The sequence below is a fragment of the Lutra lutra genome, chromosome 17, assembly GCF_902655055.1.
Source record: "Lutra lutra chromosome 17, mLutLut1.2, whole genome shotgun sequence".
NCBI lineage: Eukaryota > Metazoa > Chordata > Mammalia > Carnivora > Mustelidae > Lutra > Lutra lutra.
This window is the reverse complement of record NC_062294.1, coordinates 13,777,595-13,794,347: the sequence shown is the minus strand read 5'-3', so window position 1 is coordinate 13,794,347 and position 16,753 is coordinate 13,777,595. Positions and strand designations below refer to the sequence as shown.

General features: G+C 37.9%; 1 protein-coding gene across 2 annotated transcripts in view; it reads left to right on the top strand.

The window, feature by feature from the left end:
- The window catches only part of AP1G1 (adaptor related protein complex 1 subunit gamma 1), an 82,802-nt gene that overhangs the window by 57,867 nt on the left and 8,182 nt on the right, over positions 1–16,753 (top strand). For both annotated transcript variants that reach the window (XM_047710568.1, XM_047710566.1), the window contains 10 exons: positions 1,724–1,864; positions 2,619–2,673; positions 6,560–6,682; positions 6,857–6,946; positions 8,257–8,384; positions 9,266–9,370; positions 10,054–10,195; positions 10,387–10,513; positions 15,260–15,367; positions 15,470–15,630. In XM_047710568.1, coding sequence (XP_047566524.1) covers positions 1,724–1,864; positions 2,619–2,673; positions 6,560–6,682; positions 6,857–6,946; positions 8,257–8,384; positions 9,266–9,370; positions 10,054–10,195; positions 10,387–10,513; positions 15,260–15,367; positions 15,470–15,630 — 1,180 coding nt within the window. The remainder of the gene's footprint in view (positions 1–1,723; positions 1,865–2,618; positions 2,674–6,559; positions 6,683–6,856; positions 6,947–8,256; positions 8,385–9,265; positions 9,371–10,053; positions 10,196–10,386; positions 10,514–15,259; positions 15,368–15,469; positions 15,631–16,753) is intronic.

The window sequence follows — 16,753 nt, the reverse complement described above, 5'->3', positions numbered from 1 at the left end:
ACCTTCTGACTCCAATTGTGTTGTTTCTCTATTGCTCATGACTGGGATTTGCATTTCAAAAGTAAAAACTATGTCTTCTTGACAGGCTGTTTAACGCTAAGAGCTGAGACTCTGCAGTCCGAGTGCCTCATTTCAAATTTAGGCTCTGTCTTTATTAAACTTGCTTTGGTCACTTAACCTTTCTCTGCCTCAGTTGTCCCATATGTAAAATGCAAATGCAAGAGCACCCACTCCAGAGGCGCCTATTTGGCTCAGTCGGGTAAGCGGTTAAGCATCTTAACCTGCCTCAGGTTGGATCTCTGGGTCCTTGGATTGAGCCCCATGTTAGGCTTTCTGCTCAGTGGGGAGCCTGCTTTTCCCTCTCTCTCTCCCTCAACCTCTGCCCCTCCCCACCCCTCATTCTCTCTCTCTCTCTAAAATAAATCTTAAAAAAAAAAAAATGAGCACCCACTTCAAAGGGTTATGCAGGATTAACTGGATTATTATATGTAAAGTACTTAAGCACTGTACAAGAATTAGCTATTATTGTATCCCTGTAAAGATTGAGTTGTTCATAGATTAGCTAAGATGAAAGTATTTCTTACTTATTAAATTGGTATTTTGAAAGTAAATTATATATCATGTTTGAAATTACTGACCAAATATGAGAAGATGCATGTAGTAATCTTCTAACTTTTGCATGTCAGACATTTCCATTTTGCCTTGGTTGCCACATTCGATAGGCAGTTACAGAAACTCTTATTTGCCTGCACAGCACATGCCCTTTTTCCCTTTTCATGGCCCTCATTCTCTCTTCTGCCCCCCCGGCCCCTGCCAGCTTTATTGAGAAAAAAATTAACATAAACGTTGTGTAAGTTTGATGTTTACAGGTGCATTGATTTGATATATATTGTAAAATAGTTACCACCATGGCATTATGACACCTATGTCATACTATATAGTTACCATTTCTTTTTTGTGCTGAGAATAGTTGAGATCTATTCCCTTAGCAACTTTCAAGTATATAATACATTTTTATAATTATTAATTTTTGTTGTCATGCTCTGCATTAGATCCCCAGAATTTACCCATTTTATGGCCGAAGTTTGTACCTTTTGATTGACATCCCCCCCACCCCGCCCACCCCAGACCCTGGTAACCACCATTCTAGTCTGTTTCTATGCTTTTGACTTTTTTAGCTTCCAGGTGTAGGTGACATCATACAGTATTTGTTTTTCTCTGACTTATTTCGCTTATCATAATACCTTCAAAGTGTGTTTTTATTCCAATTTTCTGTATATCTTTTGATGTAGACTGTTACATGATCTTTGAACAGAAATGGATGTAATAAAAGGCGAACGTGGTGGCTTTATCACGTTTTTAAGGAATAATGCAAAGGGGTATCTTTCGGTAATACTTTTGTTGCTTCTCTTTTTGAGCCTTTTAAGTATTCTGAATTTCAGCTTCTTAGACTGTTGAACCCAAACTGCATTTTTGGTCATAGGTAGTGTATCTTTTAGAGCTTTTTGAGGAAAAGTGTTGAATGAAGATTCAAAATGCTAAAACTAACCTTGTTAACTTTAGTTGTCTTGTGTACAAAGATTGCGATCACAAGATCATGGAAGGACATCAATATATCTGCCAGTACTTGATGTTCAGAAACAACACACCTGGGTCTTTGTTTCGTTCCTGCTATAAATATCATAACTTTTTTTTTTTTTTTTTAATGTTTTCCCTCTGCAAGGCGTGCAATGGAATTGAGTTTTGCCCTGGTAAATGGGAATAATATCCGAGGCATGATGAAGGAATTACTTTATTTTCTGGATTCCTGTGAGCCAGAATTTAAAGCAGACTGTGCATCTGGAATCTTTCTTGCTGCAGAAAAGTAAGATTTAATTTTTACATTTAGTGGTAAAAGATGCTTGGAACTTTTTGAAAGCATCTTTACAACTTGGGGAAAATGTTGTAAACCTCTTTAAAATGTGTAATGTTTATTTCAGCTTCCCAGTTGGAAATTTGCTTCATTAAGAAGGTCATTCTAGCCAGTATTTAAGTATGCTAAGACCAAAAACAGCCCACTTTTATAAAATGTCCTCTTATATCTGTTCTTCAACTTCTCATCTATGAAGAAGAGAATAGAGAAGCTTTTGTTTGTTTCTTTGTGGGTTTTGGGTAGAGAATAGAAAGACTACAGCGTCACAGCATCTAAATTGTGATTCTGTATACAACTTTTAGGAAGTACCACCTCAATTTTAGTAGTATGGTTATTTCTCCTCTCTGCACTCTGAATTTAAGGAAATGAGTTTCTAGTCCTGGTATTACCTGGATCCCTTTTCTTTCTTCTCTGTCCTCCTGCTTTGTCTTCGTGATTTGTTTTCTGAAAAACTGGAGATGGAGTCCCATGTCTCAGCTCAGTAACTCGTGTTACAGTTATTATGGGAAACATCTGAGTTTGTGTACCATTTCATTACTCTTTGAAATGGGGGTAGCTGCTAGATTCGAAGGTAAGATTTGCCCCAAAATAATCACTTTACCAGTAAACCTAAAAAAGATTATAGGACAGGATTTTTGAAAGTCACTGAGCACAGAATATAGTTCACAGGTTCCGATAATTTCATCTGGTGCCATTATTTCCCCAGGTATGCACCTTCCAAACGGTGGCACATAGACACGATTATGCGTGTTCTGACAACGGTAAGTACTGTTTTTTTAGTCAACATACCAAGTGCAGGATGTGCTGGTTAACGAGGCAGACAAATCCCTTTGTTCTCAGGAGGGTTTACATTCCAGTTCTAGGGGGAGAGATAGGAAATTCATGGAGAAATACGTACCATCCTGTTAGGCAAGAAAAAAATACTACAAGAAACAGTGAAGCAGCATGAAGGACTACAGCAGTGGCAGGAGAGAGTGGAATATGGGGGCAGCGGGCCAGTTTTTTTTAGGTAGAGTAGTCAGGGCAGGTCACTCAGAGGAGGTGACACTTGAGGAGAGAGCTCAGTGAAAGGAGGAGCCATGCCAAGGTTTGGGGGAACAGCAAGTGTTGCAAAGCCCTTGAGTAGCAGCAAGTGTGGCCTGCTTGGAGGCAATAAGAAGGCAAGTGAAGCCAGTAGCATGAGAGGCAGAGAATGGTAGGATTGAAGCAGGGGCTAGGTTATATATGGCCTTCGAGGAGTTTGGAAGCCATTGGAGGGTTTTGAATGACTACATTTATTCTGGTTTTAAAATTACAGAATTATAAGTTATTCTTTCTTTGGCAGTCTTCCAGAGTTTTGGAGCATCTCTGTTTATCATTCAATTAATAGGAATTAGAGATTTAACAGTTAAAATGAAAGTGTTGTGGCATATAAAGAAAACATAACTACCTATGTTTAATTGCTGTGTCAGAGATAGATACCATAAAGGGAAATTTTCACAGGTTCAATTACATTAAAATTCAAAACTTGTAAGGCAAAAGGAAAAAAATCTACAGAGTTAAAAGGCAAATGACAAGTGGAGAAAAACACTAACATATGACAGCATGTTAATATCTTTAATCTATAAATAGTTTACAATTAATAAGGAAAATCAAACACTGTAATGGAAAAATTGGCATTTGAACAGACATTTCACAAAAGAAGAAAGAAATGGCTAGTTAACATTGACAAATACCCTTACTAATAAAGAAACTTTACTTGTAAAATTACAAGGGAGATATCATTTTTCACTTGTCATACTTTTTAATCAAATTCCTAGTGGTAGTTAGAAAATAGAAAAATAGACAGTACCCTCCACTTCGTATTGGGTATAAAATGGTGCCATTTTTCCAGAGTACACTTCCAGAAATCAAGTTTTGGTCCCTTAACTGACTGAGGCACCCAGGTACCCCTAGTTTATACCTTTGAATTCAGTCATTGTCTTTTTAGTAATTTATCTTAGAAAAATGAAAGGACAAGTGTACAGAAACATATATACAAAGATATTCATCTCAATCTTGTTTATAATGGGAGAAAACTGGAAATAAATACAAGTCTCCAAATGGGCATTGGTTAAGCAAGTTATGAAACGTGTCTGTAGGAAGGAATGAAATCGTTAAAATTACCGTGTGTGTATTTGTTGCTGTGGGATTCTGTTTTGACATGCTGGTTTGCTAGTTTACTTGAATTAACTTCATAAAAAGTTAATGCACTAATGAAGAAATTATATTTTAACAAAAGCTGTGAATCAGGACACTTTTTTTTTAGTTTTTATAAAGCTTAAGAGAAGAGAAAATTAAAGCTCTTGAAGAAAAATGTTGTCAGTGCTTCATTCTTTTAATTTTTCCAATTGACTTCTATAGTCTTATTACAGTCCTATGATTTTTCCTCTTTAACCTGTTGATGTGCTGGATTACATTAATTGATTTTTGAATGTTGAACTAACCTTCCATACCTAGAATAAATCCAACCTGGTTGTAGTATGTAGTTTTTTTATACATTGCTATGTTTGATTTGCTAATAGATTTTTTTTAGGATTTTTGCATCTCTACTAGTGAGAGAATACTGGTCTGTTATTTTCTTTGACCTCTGTGTTACTTAGTTGTGTAGTCTCCGAATATTTTGGGATTTCTTAGCTATCTTTGTGTTACTGATTCCTAGTTAAATCTTATATGACTTTTATTCCTTTATTTATTTATTTTTTTAAAAGATTTTTATTTATTTATTTGACAGAGAGATCACAAGCAGGCAGAGAGGCAGGTAGAGAGAGAGGAGGAAGCAGGCTCCCTGCTGAGCAGAGAGCCCGATGCGGGGCTCGATCCCAGGACCCTGAGATCATGACCTGAGCCGAAGGCAGCGGCTTAACCCACTGAGCCACCCAGGCGCCCTATTTATTTATTTTTTAAAAATTTTTATTTATTTATTTGAGAGAGAGACGGGCAGAAGGAGAAGCACACTCCCCAGTGAGCAGGAAACTTAACATGGGGCTCGATCCCAGGACCTCAGAATCATGACCTGAGCGGAAGGCAGACTCTTAGCCAACTGAGCCACCCAGATGCCCCTGTCTTTTATTTTTTTAAATTTGAGATCTTTCTGGGGCCGCTACCTGGCTGAGTTGGTAGAGGACGTGACTCTTGATCTCACTGTCATGAGTCTGTGCCCCAAGTAGGACATGGAACCTACTTTAAATTAATTAATTAATTAATTTGAGATTTTTAATGGCCCAGAATATGGTTTGTCTTGGTGAATGTTCCATTTGAGCTTGAGAATAATGTGTTTTCTGCTGTTGGATGAAGTGGTGTATAAATGTCAATTAGATCATGTTAATGCTTTCTGTTATTTAAAACACTATTTTTTCCATTAGGAAAGAAGAATGTAAAACAGTTATTTATTTTTTCACTTCTGTCCATTCCTTTTTCACCATTTCCCCAAACTTCTCTCTCCTCTGGCTTTGTGTTTTTTTAGCAAGTGTGGGTATCCCAATCACCTGGGGTTTTTTTCTTTTTCTTTTTCTGTTTCTGTTTCTCTCTTTCTCCTTTCCCTATTTCTCTTTCTCTTTGTTTCTCTTTCTTCTTTTCCTTTTGGTCTCATTCTTCTAGGTCAGATCTGGTCCTCTGTCCTTGATCAAGGTGGGCTGATAGGAGGCACATGTTCCACTGTTTATAGTCCTGCACAGCTTGCTTATCATAATCCTCTGACAAGGCCAAGGTTTAGTTTCCTCAGAGGTTAAATAGCTTTACTTTGTTGCATGGTTGCAAACAGTACCTCAGATTCTACTAGTCAAGAGGACATTAGAGAGACCAGGTTATTTTTGTTTTTAGTGTGCATGATTGAATACAAAATATTTCTCCTTTCTGGGACGAATGGTTCTTTAATTTTTATAAACTCTAGTTTTCAAAGGACAATGTGATATTTTAAATAAATTGCAGTTTTAAAAAGATTACTATTCTTATTTAAAATGCTGCCTTTTAAAAAATAAAATAAAATAAAATAAAATGCTGCCTTTTGGGGTGCCTGGGTGGCTCAGTCAGTTAAGCATCTACCTTAGGTTCAAGGTCATGATCCCCAGGGTCCTGCTCAGCAGGGAGTCTGTTTCTCCTTCTGCCTCATCCCCCATTCATTCACATGCAGGCACACACTCTCTCTCAAATAAATAAAATCTTAAAAAGAAATTTTTAAAAAATGCCACCTTTCTGGACTACTGATACACACTCCCTTCTCCGTCCCCCAGAGTAATGTGGCTTCTTTAGCTAGCCCATATGATTTTTAACTGTGTTGGGGAGTTGTGAGAGGGACAGGTTGTTGTAGTTAAGTTCCCAATGAATGTACTTCATACGTTTTTGAACTCTTAAACCTAATCTGTTTTGATAAAGGTCCTTTATATTTTACTTTTACTTTGACAAAAGAGATTTTTAAATTTTTTATAAAATTAATAAAATGAGAATATTCATTTAAATAAGAAGTAAGTCATTTGAATAAGTAAAATTGAAGTTTGAGCTGCGTATAAACCTGAGAATTGGAACCAGCTTTATCTGTGAGGATGCTCTGTAGTCGTCTCCTTTGAATAAAAGCAATAGCTTTTATTATCATTACGGTGTGTTTCTAAGGGTAACTGCGTTTCCTTTTAGGCAGGAAGCTATGTTCGCGATGATGCAGTCCCCAACTTGATCCAGTTAATAACCAATAGTGTGGAGATGCATGCCTATACTGTCCAGCGCTTGTACAAAGCAATTCTTGGTGATTATTCTCAAGTAGGTACTTTCTGCTTTGGCGGGGAAATTACCCATTATGTTCCTGGTGTGTTCTTACTACTAACACTCCAGATACATATTTCTTGGTTTTGACCTTTATGATTAGATGACGTGTGATTTGCATTAATCCTTGCAAGGAAAAGCCTTTGACAAACGGTGACTTTCTTTTGACAGCAACCTTTGGTACAAGTGGCTGCGTGGTGTATAGGTGAATATGGAGATCTTCTTGTATCAGGCCAGTGTGAAGAGGAAGAACCTATTCAGGTACTCCTTATTACTCTTTCAGGTGGGGGGAAATAGTAGTTTTGGTTACAGGAGGATAGTGTTTAATGAGGAGTTGAGGTTCATTCCTAAAAAACCTGTTAAAGAAGGTAATGCCAGAATTATATTGGGAAACTTGCCAGTTTTTGAGATGGAACTTACTAGCCCTATGTGAGATTTTCAAACCACCTGCAGACTGAATCCCTGCTCCATCCGCCTAAAATACATTGTTTCTCCTACCCTGTGGCTTGATAAGAAGAAATGAGACATATCTGTGTCTGCATTTGCTTATTAAAAGACTGGCTTTAGGGGCTCCTGGGTGGCTCAGTGGGTTAAAGCCTCTGCCTTGGGCTCAGGTCATGATCTCAGGGTTCTGGATAGAGCCCCAGGTCAAGCCCTCTGCTCAGCGGGGAGCCTGCTTCTCCCTCTCTCTCTGCCTGCCTCTCTGCCTACTTGTGATCTCTCTCTGTCAAATAAATAAATAAAATCTTAAAAAAAATATATGCTTTCATTTATTTGTGGAGCACAAGAAATAACATGGAGGACATGGGGAGATGGAGAGGAGAAGGGAGTTGAGGGAAATTGGAGGGGGAGATGAACCATGAGAGACTATGGACTCTGAAAAACAATCTGAAGGTTTTGAAGGGGCAGGGGGTGGGAAGTTGGGTGAGCCTGGTGGTGGGTATTATGGAGGGAACGTATTGCATGGAGCACTGGGTGTGGTGCAAAAACAATGAATTCTGGTACACTGAAAGGAAATTAAAAAAATAAAAAATTGGGGCACCTGGGTGGCTCAGTGGGTTAAAGCCTCTGCCTTTGGCTCAGGTCATGATCCCAGGGTCCTGGGATTGAGCCCCACATCCGGCTCTCTCTCAGCGGGGAGTCTACTTCCTTTCCTCTCTCTCTGCCTGCTTGTGATCTCTGCCTGTCAAATAAGTAAATAAAATTTAAAAAAAAATTAAAAATTAAAAAAATTAAAAATTAAAAAGACTGGCTTTAGGAGGAGTTGTGACAACAGCACTTGAACTCTATTTATCCTTTTATTTTCTTCCTTTACTTCTGCCCCTTGAAACTAATATAATGTGTCTTGCAGCCCCCATTGGGTATTTTCCACTCTTTTGCTTTTTTAAACCTCCCTCCTACCTGCCTCTGACTGATGGATCAGCATGGACACTTAATGGTGGCGAAGCACAGATTGTGTTAGAAGTTTTGGTAATGATGGTAGGGTTGTCTTTCTGGTGGCATCCTGTGACTTGAAATCAAATTTAGATATCTACTGTTAGAATTCATCCTATTTTTTTTTCCTTCCCCAGGTAACAGAAGATGAAGTGTTGGATATTTTAGAAAGTGTCTTAATCTCTAATATGTCCACCTCTGTGACCCGAGGTTATGCCCTCACTGCCATTATGAAGCTTTCTACTCGATTCACCTGTACTGTAAAGTGAGTATGGAGAAAAAGTAGAATGGACATGTTATTTGTAATTTTAAAAAACTCTTTTGTTATGGAAAATTTCAAGCAAAGGCAAAAATAGGATAGTAAAATGAATTTTATATACCTGTTTTTCCATGATAGTAATCATTAATTTGTAGTTCATCCTTATTTTATCTATACTTTCTTTGCTCCCTGTTACCCTCACACCCCACCATTTATTTTTTTGAAGGTAAAAAGTTATGTTTTTAAAATCTGATTTCTAATGCCTTTTCTCTTGTTCAAAGTTAGAGAAGTTACTTCCCTATATAAGGGTTCTAGTTTATTATAGTATTTTGAGATGTCTGAAGAGGAAGAAAATCACAAAGGTTTTGGTGGTCAAATGTTTACATTCTGCTCTTCACTATTTTGAATAAAAGTCAGTTGGATTAGTTTCCCAGCCAGGTATATTTAAGGCAAACTTAGTTCTCTTAGATTTTCTGTAAGGCCATGTGAAAAGGGTATTTTTTACTAACTCTTTAAATTGTGAACTAGAAGAATTCATTGTTAGGTAATAACGTTTTGGTGATAAAAGCTTATTTTAAAGGTGTTGAGAGAATGAACATTACATGCTTGTTTTGTAACAGATTAATAATTGGTACTTTTTTCTAGCAAATTTTAGGGATGGGATATTTAACAGACAAAATCTAACATTACAGTTAGAACAAGTACAGTGTGGTACACGATGGTGTTGAAGTGTACGTTGGATGAAAGAAGACAAAGGAAAGGGGTTTTGTTTTTGAAGATATGTAAATTAAGGAAAGAGGAGTGAAAACTCTGGTTTGTTTGTTCTCTCTGCTTGTTTATGAACTTTCTTTTGGGTATTTGAATTTGTTTGTCATTTTATCCCAAAGCCGAATTAAGAAAGTGGTTTCAATCTATGGAAGCAGCATTGATGTGGAACTCCAGCAGAGGGCAGTAGAATATAATGCACTTTTTAAGAAATATGACCATATGAGGTAAGTGAAGGAAGCTGAGCAGTGCATGTGGCTGTTAGCATCCTGAACACATTGTCATGATAATCCACAAAGGAGACTCATTCCTTGTGCTTGATTACCTGGACCTCACAACTCTGTTTAGTCCTAATTGCTTGACTGCTCTTATTTGTCTGTCCTCTATTCCGCCTGCTCTGTAAAGACTCAAGTCAGCCGTGTCCTCCTATTCACCTTCTCCCCTTTCTTTTGGTGTGAAATGTTTGCTTCATGTTCCATTTTATTGGGTTAAGAGGTGGGAGTTTTGGTTTGTTTGTTTTCTTTTTTTCAACGGAATCTCATTCCAGTGTATAACTCTGTGACACACGATCTTTTTTTCCACTTCTGTTATGCAGTGTCTTCTTGATTGGAACTTGTTAATTCCTACTTATTTACCTTTCTTTCATTCCAATTTCTCTACCACCAAGAAATCCCAGTCTCTTGGGATTTAGGTAGACAGTTTGTCTATTCAAGGTTTCTTGCCTGCCCTTAATCCAGCCAGGAATTTAGGTCATGTATTCTTGTAATCCACCTTCTATTTTAGTGTGTGTGTTACAGGGTGGGGAGGGGAGATGGCTGTCCATATTTGACTCCAATATAGTAACAGTGATTGTCTTGGGTAGGGAATCTAGGTTAACTGCCGAGAATTTAACCACTTCAGGTTCTTCTAGGTCTGCCCTCCTTGAGAGAATGCCTGTCATGGAAAAAGTGACCACAAATGGCCCTACTGAGATTGTGCAGACAAATGGAGAGACAGAACCAGCTCCACTAGAGACCAAACCACCACCCTCTGGGCCACAGCCCACCAGCCAGGTAGCTTTTCACTTGCTTATCTGGGAATCCTCATGATCTTAACAGTTCCTTATAACCTCTCAGCTGATTCCATTTAGTGTTCCTGGATTGATTGATGGCTCTCTTCCTTATTTTTAAGTGTTGAAAGAGCTTTGCCCTCGTTGCAGATTAGACAAATGACTAATGAATTGATGTATTATTTCCTTGTATAGGCCAATGATTTATTGGATTTGTTGGGAGGAAATGACATAACACCTGTTATTCCAACTGCACCTACAAGCAAACCAGCTTCTGCTGGTGGAGAACTTCTTGATTTGCTGGGAGACATCAACCTTACAGGTGAGACCAGACTGGAGTTACTTAATGCCTTGGCTAGGGTTAAAGGCCTTAGGGAAAAACTACACTGAACATAGACTTTCTGGCATGTGAAACAGTTATAGAGGGGAGAAGCTAAGTGAGAAGTAGGAATGGAATCTTAACATCTGGGATGTAAAACTGCCATGCTAATATTCTAGAGCCAATTCACAGGGAATAGAGTCCAATTTTTAATTTTGGGAGGATAAATTGCTCTCCTAGTATTTAAGATAGAAAGGACTTTCTCTTTCAGGCTACAAAAGAAATATATTCCAAGTCACTTCTGCTTTTACTTAGTGTCCTAAGACATCACTTTTTCTATGTTTCTTTCTACTCATGATCAGCTTTCAGTAGCCAAGGCCATTTGTGGAGAGTGGAGAGACGTTTCCTCTCACCTTCTTAATAAAACAATGGAGGGAGAAAATTGTCCATGATGATAATATTCAAACGTAACTTTTCATTTGGGAACATTTTTTTCTTTTCTTTTCTTTTAAGATCTTATTTATTTATTTGACACAGAGAGAGAGACAGTGAAAGAGGGGACACAAGCAGGGGAAGTGGGAGAGGGAGAAGCAGGCTTCCCGCCAAGCAGGGAGCCCTACTCGGGGCTCTATCCCAGGATCCTGGGATCATGACCTGAGCCAAAGGCAGATGCTTAATGACTAAGACACCCAGGTGCCCCTGGCACATTTTTTTTTCTTATGTTTATTTGTATGTAGTAGACATTAGTGATTGTTGATGTATTCAGTAACATTATGAACCCTGAGTCCAAACATATCACTGTAGCATATAATTTCTATCTCAAGTGATTTCTTTAAAAGTATAATGGTGAGTTACTGCATATATGACCTCAAATAGAAAGTAGCCATAGGATGAGGATTTTGGCTGCTCATCTAGACAAGCTACCAGAGGCTAAATGATTTTTCCTAACACAGCTTCTTCCCAGAGCTTATAGTTTATATTTATGCCTTAACAAAATTTCAAAATGTTACTGATGCATACTTTTGAGTCATTCCCAGATAGTTTCACATCCTCAGATGCCATAGCTCTACTGGATATATCAAAAAGCAAAAACAGCCCCTTAGTTAAAACATAGTGTAGGGGTGCCTGGGTGGCTCAGTGGGTTAAGCCTCTGCCTTTGGCTCAGGTCATGATCTCGGGGTCCTGAGATCGAGCCCCAAGTTGGTCTCTCTGCTCAGCGGGGAGCCTGCTTCTCCCTCTCTCTCTGCCTGCCTCTCTGCCTACTCGTGATCTCTCTCTGTCAAATAAATAAATAAAATCTTTAAAAAAACAACAACCAAACAAACATAGTGTGTAGATGATTCAATTACTTATTAATGTATTAGCATTTCTGTTAGTTCATACTCTTCACAATTATAATTTTAGATGGTTTTCCAATATTGCATTAAAAGGTTTGCATCAGGGGCGCCTGGGTGGCTCAGTGGGTTAAAGCCTCTGCCTTTGGCTCAGGTCATGATCTCAGGGTCCTGGGATTGAGCCCCGCCTTGGGCTCTCTGCTCAGCGGGGAGCCTGCTTCCTCCTCTCTCTCTCTGCCTGCCTCTCTGCCTACTTGTGTTCTCTCTCTCTGTCAAATAAATAAAATCTTTAAAAAAAATTTTTTTTGCATCATTATTTACTCAGTTTTTTTTTTTTTTTTAAGATTTTATTTATTTATTTGACAGAGATCACAAGTAGGCAGAGAGGCAGGCAGAGAGAGGGGGAAGTAGGCTCCCCACCAAGCAGAGAACCTGATGTGGGGCTCGATCCCAGGACCCCGGGATCATGACCTGAGCTGAAGCAGAGGCTTTAACCCACTGAGCCACCCAGGTGCCCCACTATTGGATGTTTTGTTTCAGATATTTCTTGTAACGAATGTCTCAACAAATATCATCATTACATTGATTTTCTCTTATTTTGGATTACATTCTTAGATCAGGTTACTCAGTATTTCTGGTTCTGTTTAAAGTAAAGATGGGAGGTGCCTGGCAGGCTGAATCGGTAGAGCATGTACCTCTTCATCTTGGTATTGTGGGTCCGAGCCCAGCTTGGATGTAGAGATTACTTAAAAATAAAATCTTTTAAAATAAAAAAAGGATGGGGGTGCCTGGGTGGCTCAGTCACTTAAGCATTAGCCTTCAGCTAGGGTCATGATCCCAGGGTCCTGGGATCAAGCCCAGTATGGGCCTCTGCTCATCAGGGAGTCAGCTTCTCCCTTACCCTCTTCCTGCCACTCCCCCTGCTTCTGCTCTCACTCTCTGTCAAATAAATAAATAAAATCTTTAAAAAAATAATTTAAGAAGGATGATAACTACTTTACCTTATGAGCTCTTTGTCAGGAATGGTGGTTTATTCAGTACATACAGGACACATAGTAGGCACTTAGTAAATGTTGTATCTTTTCCTCAGTAGCATGTGGCTACCAGTTTCACTGTACAGTCATAAGCATTGTGTATTTTCATTTTTTAAAAACCCTACCAGGTAAAAGATTGGCCCTATTATTTTGTTAAATTTTAATTTTTTCCATCACAGGGATAGTTATATCTATCTATATTTTTGCACATGGATTTCTTTTTTGAATATTCCTTCTGTATCTTAAACTCATTTATCAGGAGGGTTTTAATGTTTTGTTTTTGTTTTTACTTTCTTTCCTAGTGTTACATGAAAAAGCAAACTGATAAAACATTAAAAGAGCCTGGATTTTCCTTACTTATAATGTGTATTAAATGTATTTTCCCATTTTCTTTATTAGGTTAGACATTTTTGAGGATTATATTGTTTAAGCCATCATTAATTATAGTCCTGTATTGTAATGCATAATCATTTAAGTAAGTGGAAATTAGGAAATAAATTTAGTGTGTCTTTTTAGGAGAACTGGAGCAGTGAGTTTTTGTTGTTTCCCCAAACTACTTAATGTTCCCTTTACAGGAGAAAAGAACTAATGTCTGAGGGACTTAGGGACCCATAATGCTTGCCTGTATATTTTGAGTAGCCTCTGATTTTTCCATGGGCATGCATTTCTGAAATTGTTTTGAAAATGGAAATTATGGGAAAACTACTAGATTGGAGTTATAAAACTTAGGAGAATTATATGAATATTTCTCTGTATACCTTATTGGTAATGTGCTTGACTATACTTGCTGTGGTGTTAACATTTGTTTTAGCTTCTTAAGGTTTGTTTAACAATATATATTTTTACCTTCCTTGCTAACTTCAAATGTCACGTTTTTTCTCATGTACTTCGGTATTTTTTTTTTTTTAAGATTTTAACTCTCCTTCACTTTGTTAATCCTTTTTGAAATGGTATATTTTCAGATAATTTCATAAGTAGTTTGAAATCTGTTTACACCTAAAACTCCTTATTTCACTGTTTTCTTATGCCTTTTCTTGGAATCCTGATTTCTCTCAGTTCATGGTCATTTTCTATCACTTGCATGATCCTGAGCTTGTTCTTATTTGGAAGGATCAAATGAAGATGGTAATTTGGTGACTTCTTTCTTCCAGTTCATACCACCTCTCCCAGGGTGTCTGTGCATGTGTGTTAAAATTTTATTATGTGGTATTTAACATCTATATAGTTTAATAAATGTCTTGATCTACTTACCTTATAAAATAAAATCTTATTAAATTACTATTAAAATATCATTTTGCCTGCCAGGTGTTGGCAGAGTTTGGAGATATTTTTGATTGTCACAGCTGAGAGGATGCTGCTATCATTTAATGGGTAGAAGCCAGGGGTGCTGGTAAATATCTTACAGTGCACAGGATAGCCCCCTACAGCAAATAATTAGCCTAAAATTTCATTAGTTTTGAGGTTCAGGAACTTTAGTTTAGAGGTATAATCATCTTCAACTCTGTTATTGCCAGATTGTTCTCAAGGTTGTTTGTACTAGTGTGCCATCTCTACAGCAGAGAGTAGTAGAAGATTCTCTTTTTACTCAGTTTCCCTCTTCTGTGAATTTCTTGTTTATATCTCTTAACATTTTTTAAGTTGGGTCATCTTTTTTCTTACTGATTTGTAGAAAATATTTATAGTTCTGGATACTCATTCATTTGCCATTTTGTAGCAAACATTTTCTCCTGCCTATAGTCTCTCATCCTATTTTATTATAGTATTTTTTAAAGTATTTGAATGTTTAGTTCTTTCCCTTTATGGTTTGTTCTTTTTTTTTTTTTTTTTTTAAGAAATATATTACTTATTTATTCAGAGAGTGCGAGGAGGGGGAGGGACAGAGGGAGAGGGAAAGAGAAAATCTTTTTTTTTTTTTTAAAGATTTTATTTATTTATTTGACAGACAGAGATCACAAGTAGGCAGAGAGGCAGGCAGAGAGAGAGAGAGAGAGGAGGAAGCAGGCTCCCTGTGGAGCAGAGAGCCCGACGTGGGTCTCGATCCCAGGACCCTGGGATCATGACCTGAGCTGAAGGCAGAGGCTTTAACCCACTGAGCCACCCAGGTGCCCCGGAAAGAGAAAATCTTAAGCAGGCTCTGCACTCAGCATGGAGCCTGAGGCAGGGCTTGATCTCATAACCCTGACTCGAGGGGAAACCAAGAATGGAACATTGAACTGACTGAGCCACCCAGGCACCCCTGGTTTATGCTTTTCGCAGCTTGTTTAAGGAATCCTTCTCTTAATGTGAGATGTAACAATCTTCTCCTGGGGTTTTTGGGTGTTTTTTTGGTGAGCTTTGTCATGCTGGTTAAGATTGACTTACCACTGGAATGTTTCATTTAGGTGCTCCAGCTGCTGCTCCTGCCCCTGCCTCAGTCCCACAGATATCCCAGCCCCCCTTCTTGTTGGATGGGCTTTCATCACAGCCTCTCTTCAATGACATCACTACAGGTACTGGTTATTATCACCCTCAGTGAGAGGTAGTTATTGAAGAAGATTATTCTGTGAGCATTAAGCTGACTGCAGTTAGATTGATCTTCCTGTGCTTTCCAGGCATCCCCTCCATCACAGCGTACAGTAAGAATGGCTTGAAGATAGAATTCACCTTTGAACGGTCAAATACCAACCCTAGCGTCACAGTGATAACGATACAGGCCTCCAACAGCACAGAGCTGGACATGACAGACTTTGTTTTCCAGGCTGCAGTACCAAAGGTACTACAGTGTCTTCTTTGCCTTTTCCATGCATTTAATAAGGGATATACTTTAATGTTATACGTTAAACTAAATTTACAGATTTAACCCAAATTAACAATAGTGTGTTATGGTTCATTGAAGCATGTCATTTTGAAAGCTTTTTACTTGGTCAGAAATATTCTTACAGTATAAAGAAAGGACATTCTTGTAATAGCTAGTGAGACTTACAGCAGAATTCTGCAAGGTGGTCTGGTAATGCTCAGTCCATAGAGGATGACTGGGATTTAGTAATTCAGTGGTTAAAACCCTAAAAAACACAAATTCTAATATGGAATTAAAATTCATTAAGATGAAGGACTTTATCTCTTTGGTATTTTCTTCTAGTTACTGGATCAGAATTTAAAGTTTTCATCTCTTATTATTTATTTAAGTGAAAGAAACATTTCCTTCTTCGTTAACGTGTAGTTTAGTATTGATACAATGACTGGTTATTTTTGTGAATTGAAGCTTTGTTTATACCAAATCTTAGTTTAAGGAATATTTATGTCCTTTGAATAATGAAAAGTTTTGTATAAAGAAATATTGTAAATGAAAAGTGGGCAAAATTTTTCTGTCAAAGACAAGATAGTAAGTATTTTAGGCTCTATGGTTTCTGTTGCATCTACTCATTTCTGCTGTTATAGTGGAGGGAGAATGCCATAGTTAATATATAAATGAAAGAGTGTGTTTCTGTTCCAATAAAACATTTACAAAAGCAGATGTTGGGTCATTCTTGGCTGATGGGCCATGGTTTGCCAGCCCTTGTTTTAGGCTAAACTAATCTAATCTTTGCAATGACATGGGAATATGGCATTCAAATGACACATTTCTGGAAATTGAAAACTTTTCTTTGTTTGTGGTTACTGCTGACTTTACAGCCTCCTTTACTTGCATTTTTTAGCAGCCAGAGTCATGTAGATGTTTTTATAAGCAGTAGAGTTGGGGTAGTTTCAGTACTAGTTGTATGATGTTAAACAAGTTTCCTAACCTCTGTGCCTCAGTCTCTTCATTTACAAAGGAAGGATGGTGGCAGTGATTATCTACTTCCTGGGGTTTGTTTGAGGGATAGATGAGTTTTATGGGCTATGTACTGTTTTAAGCA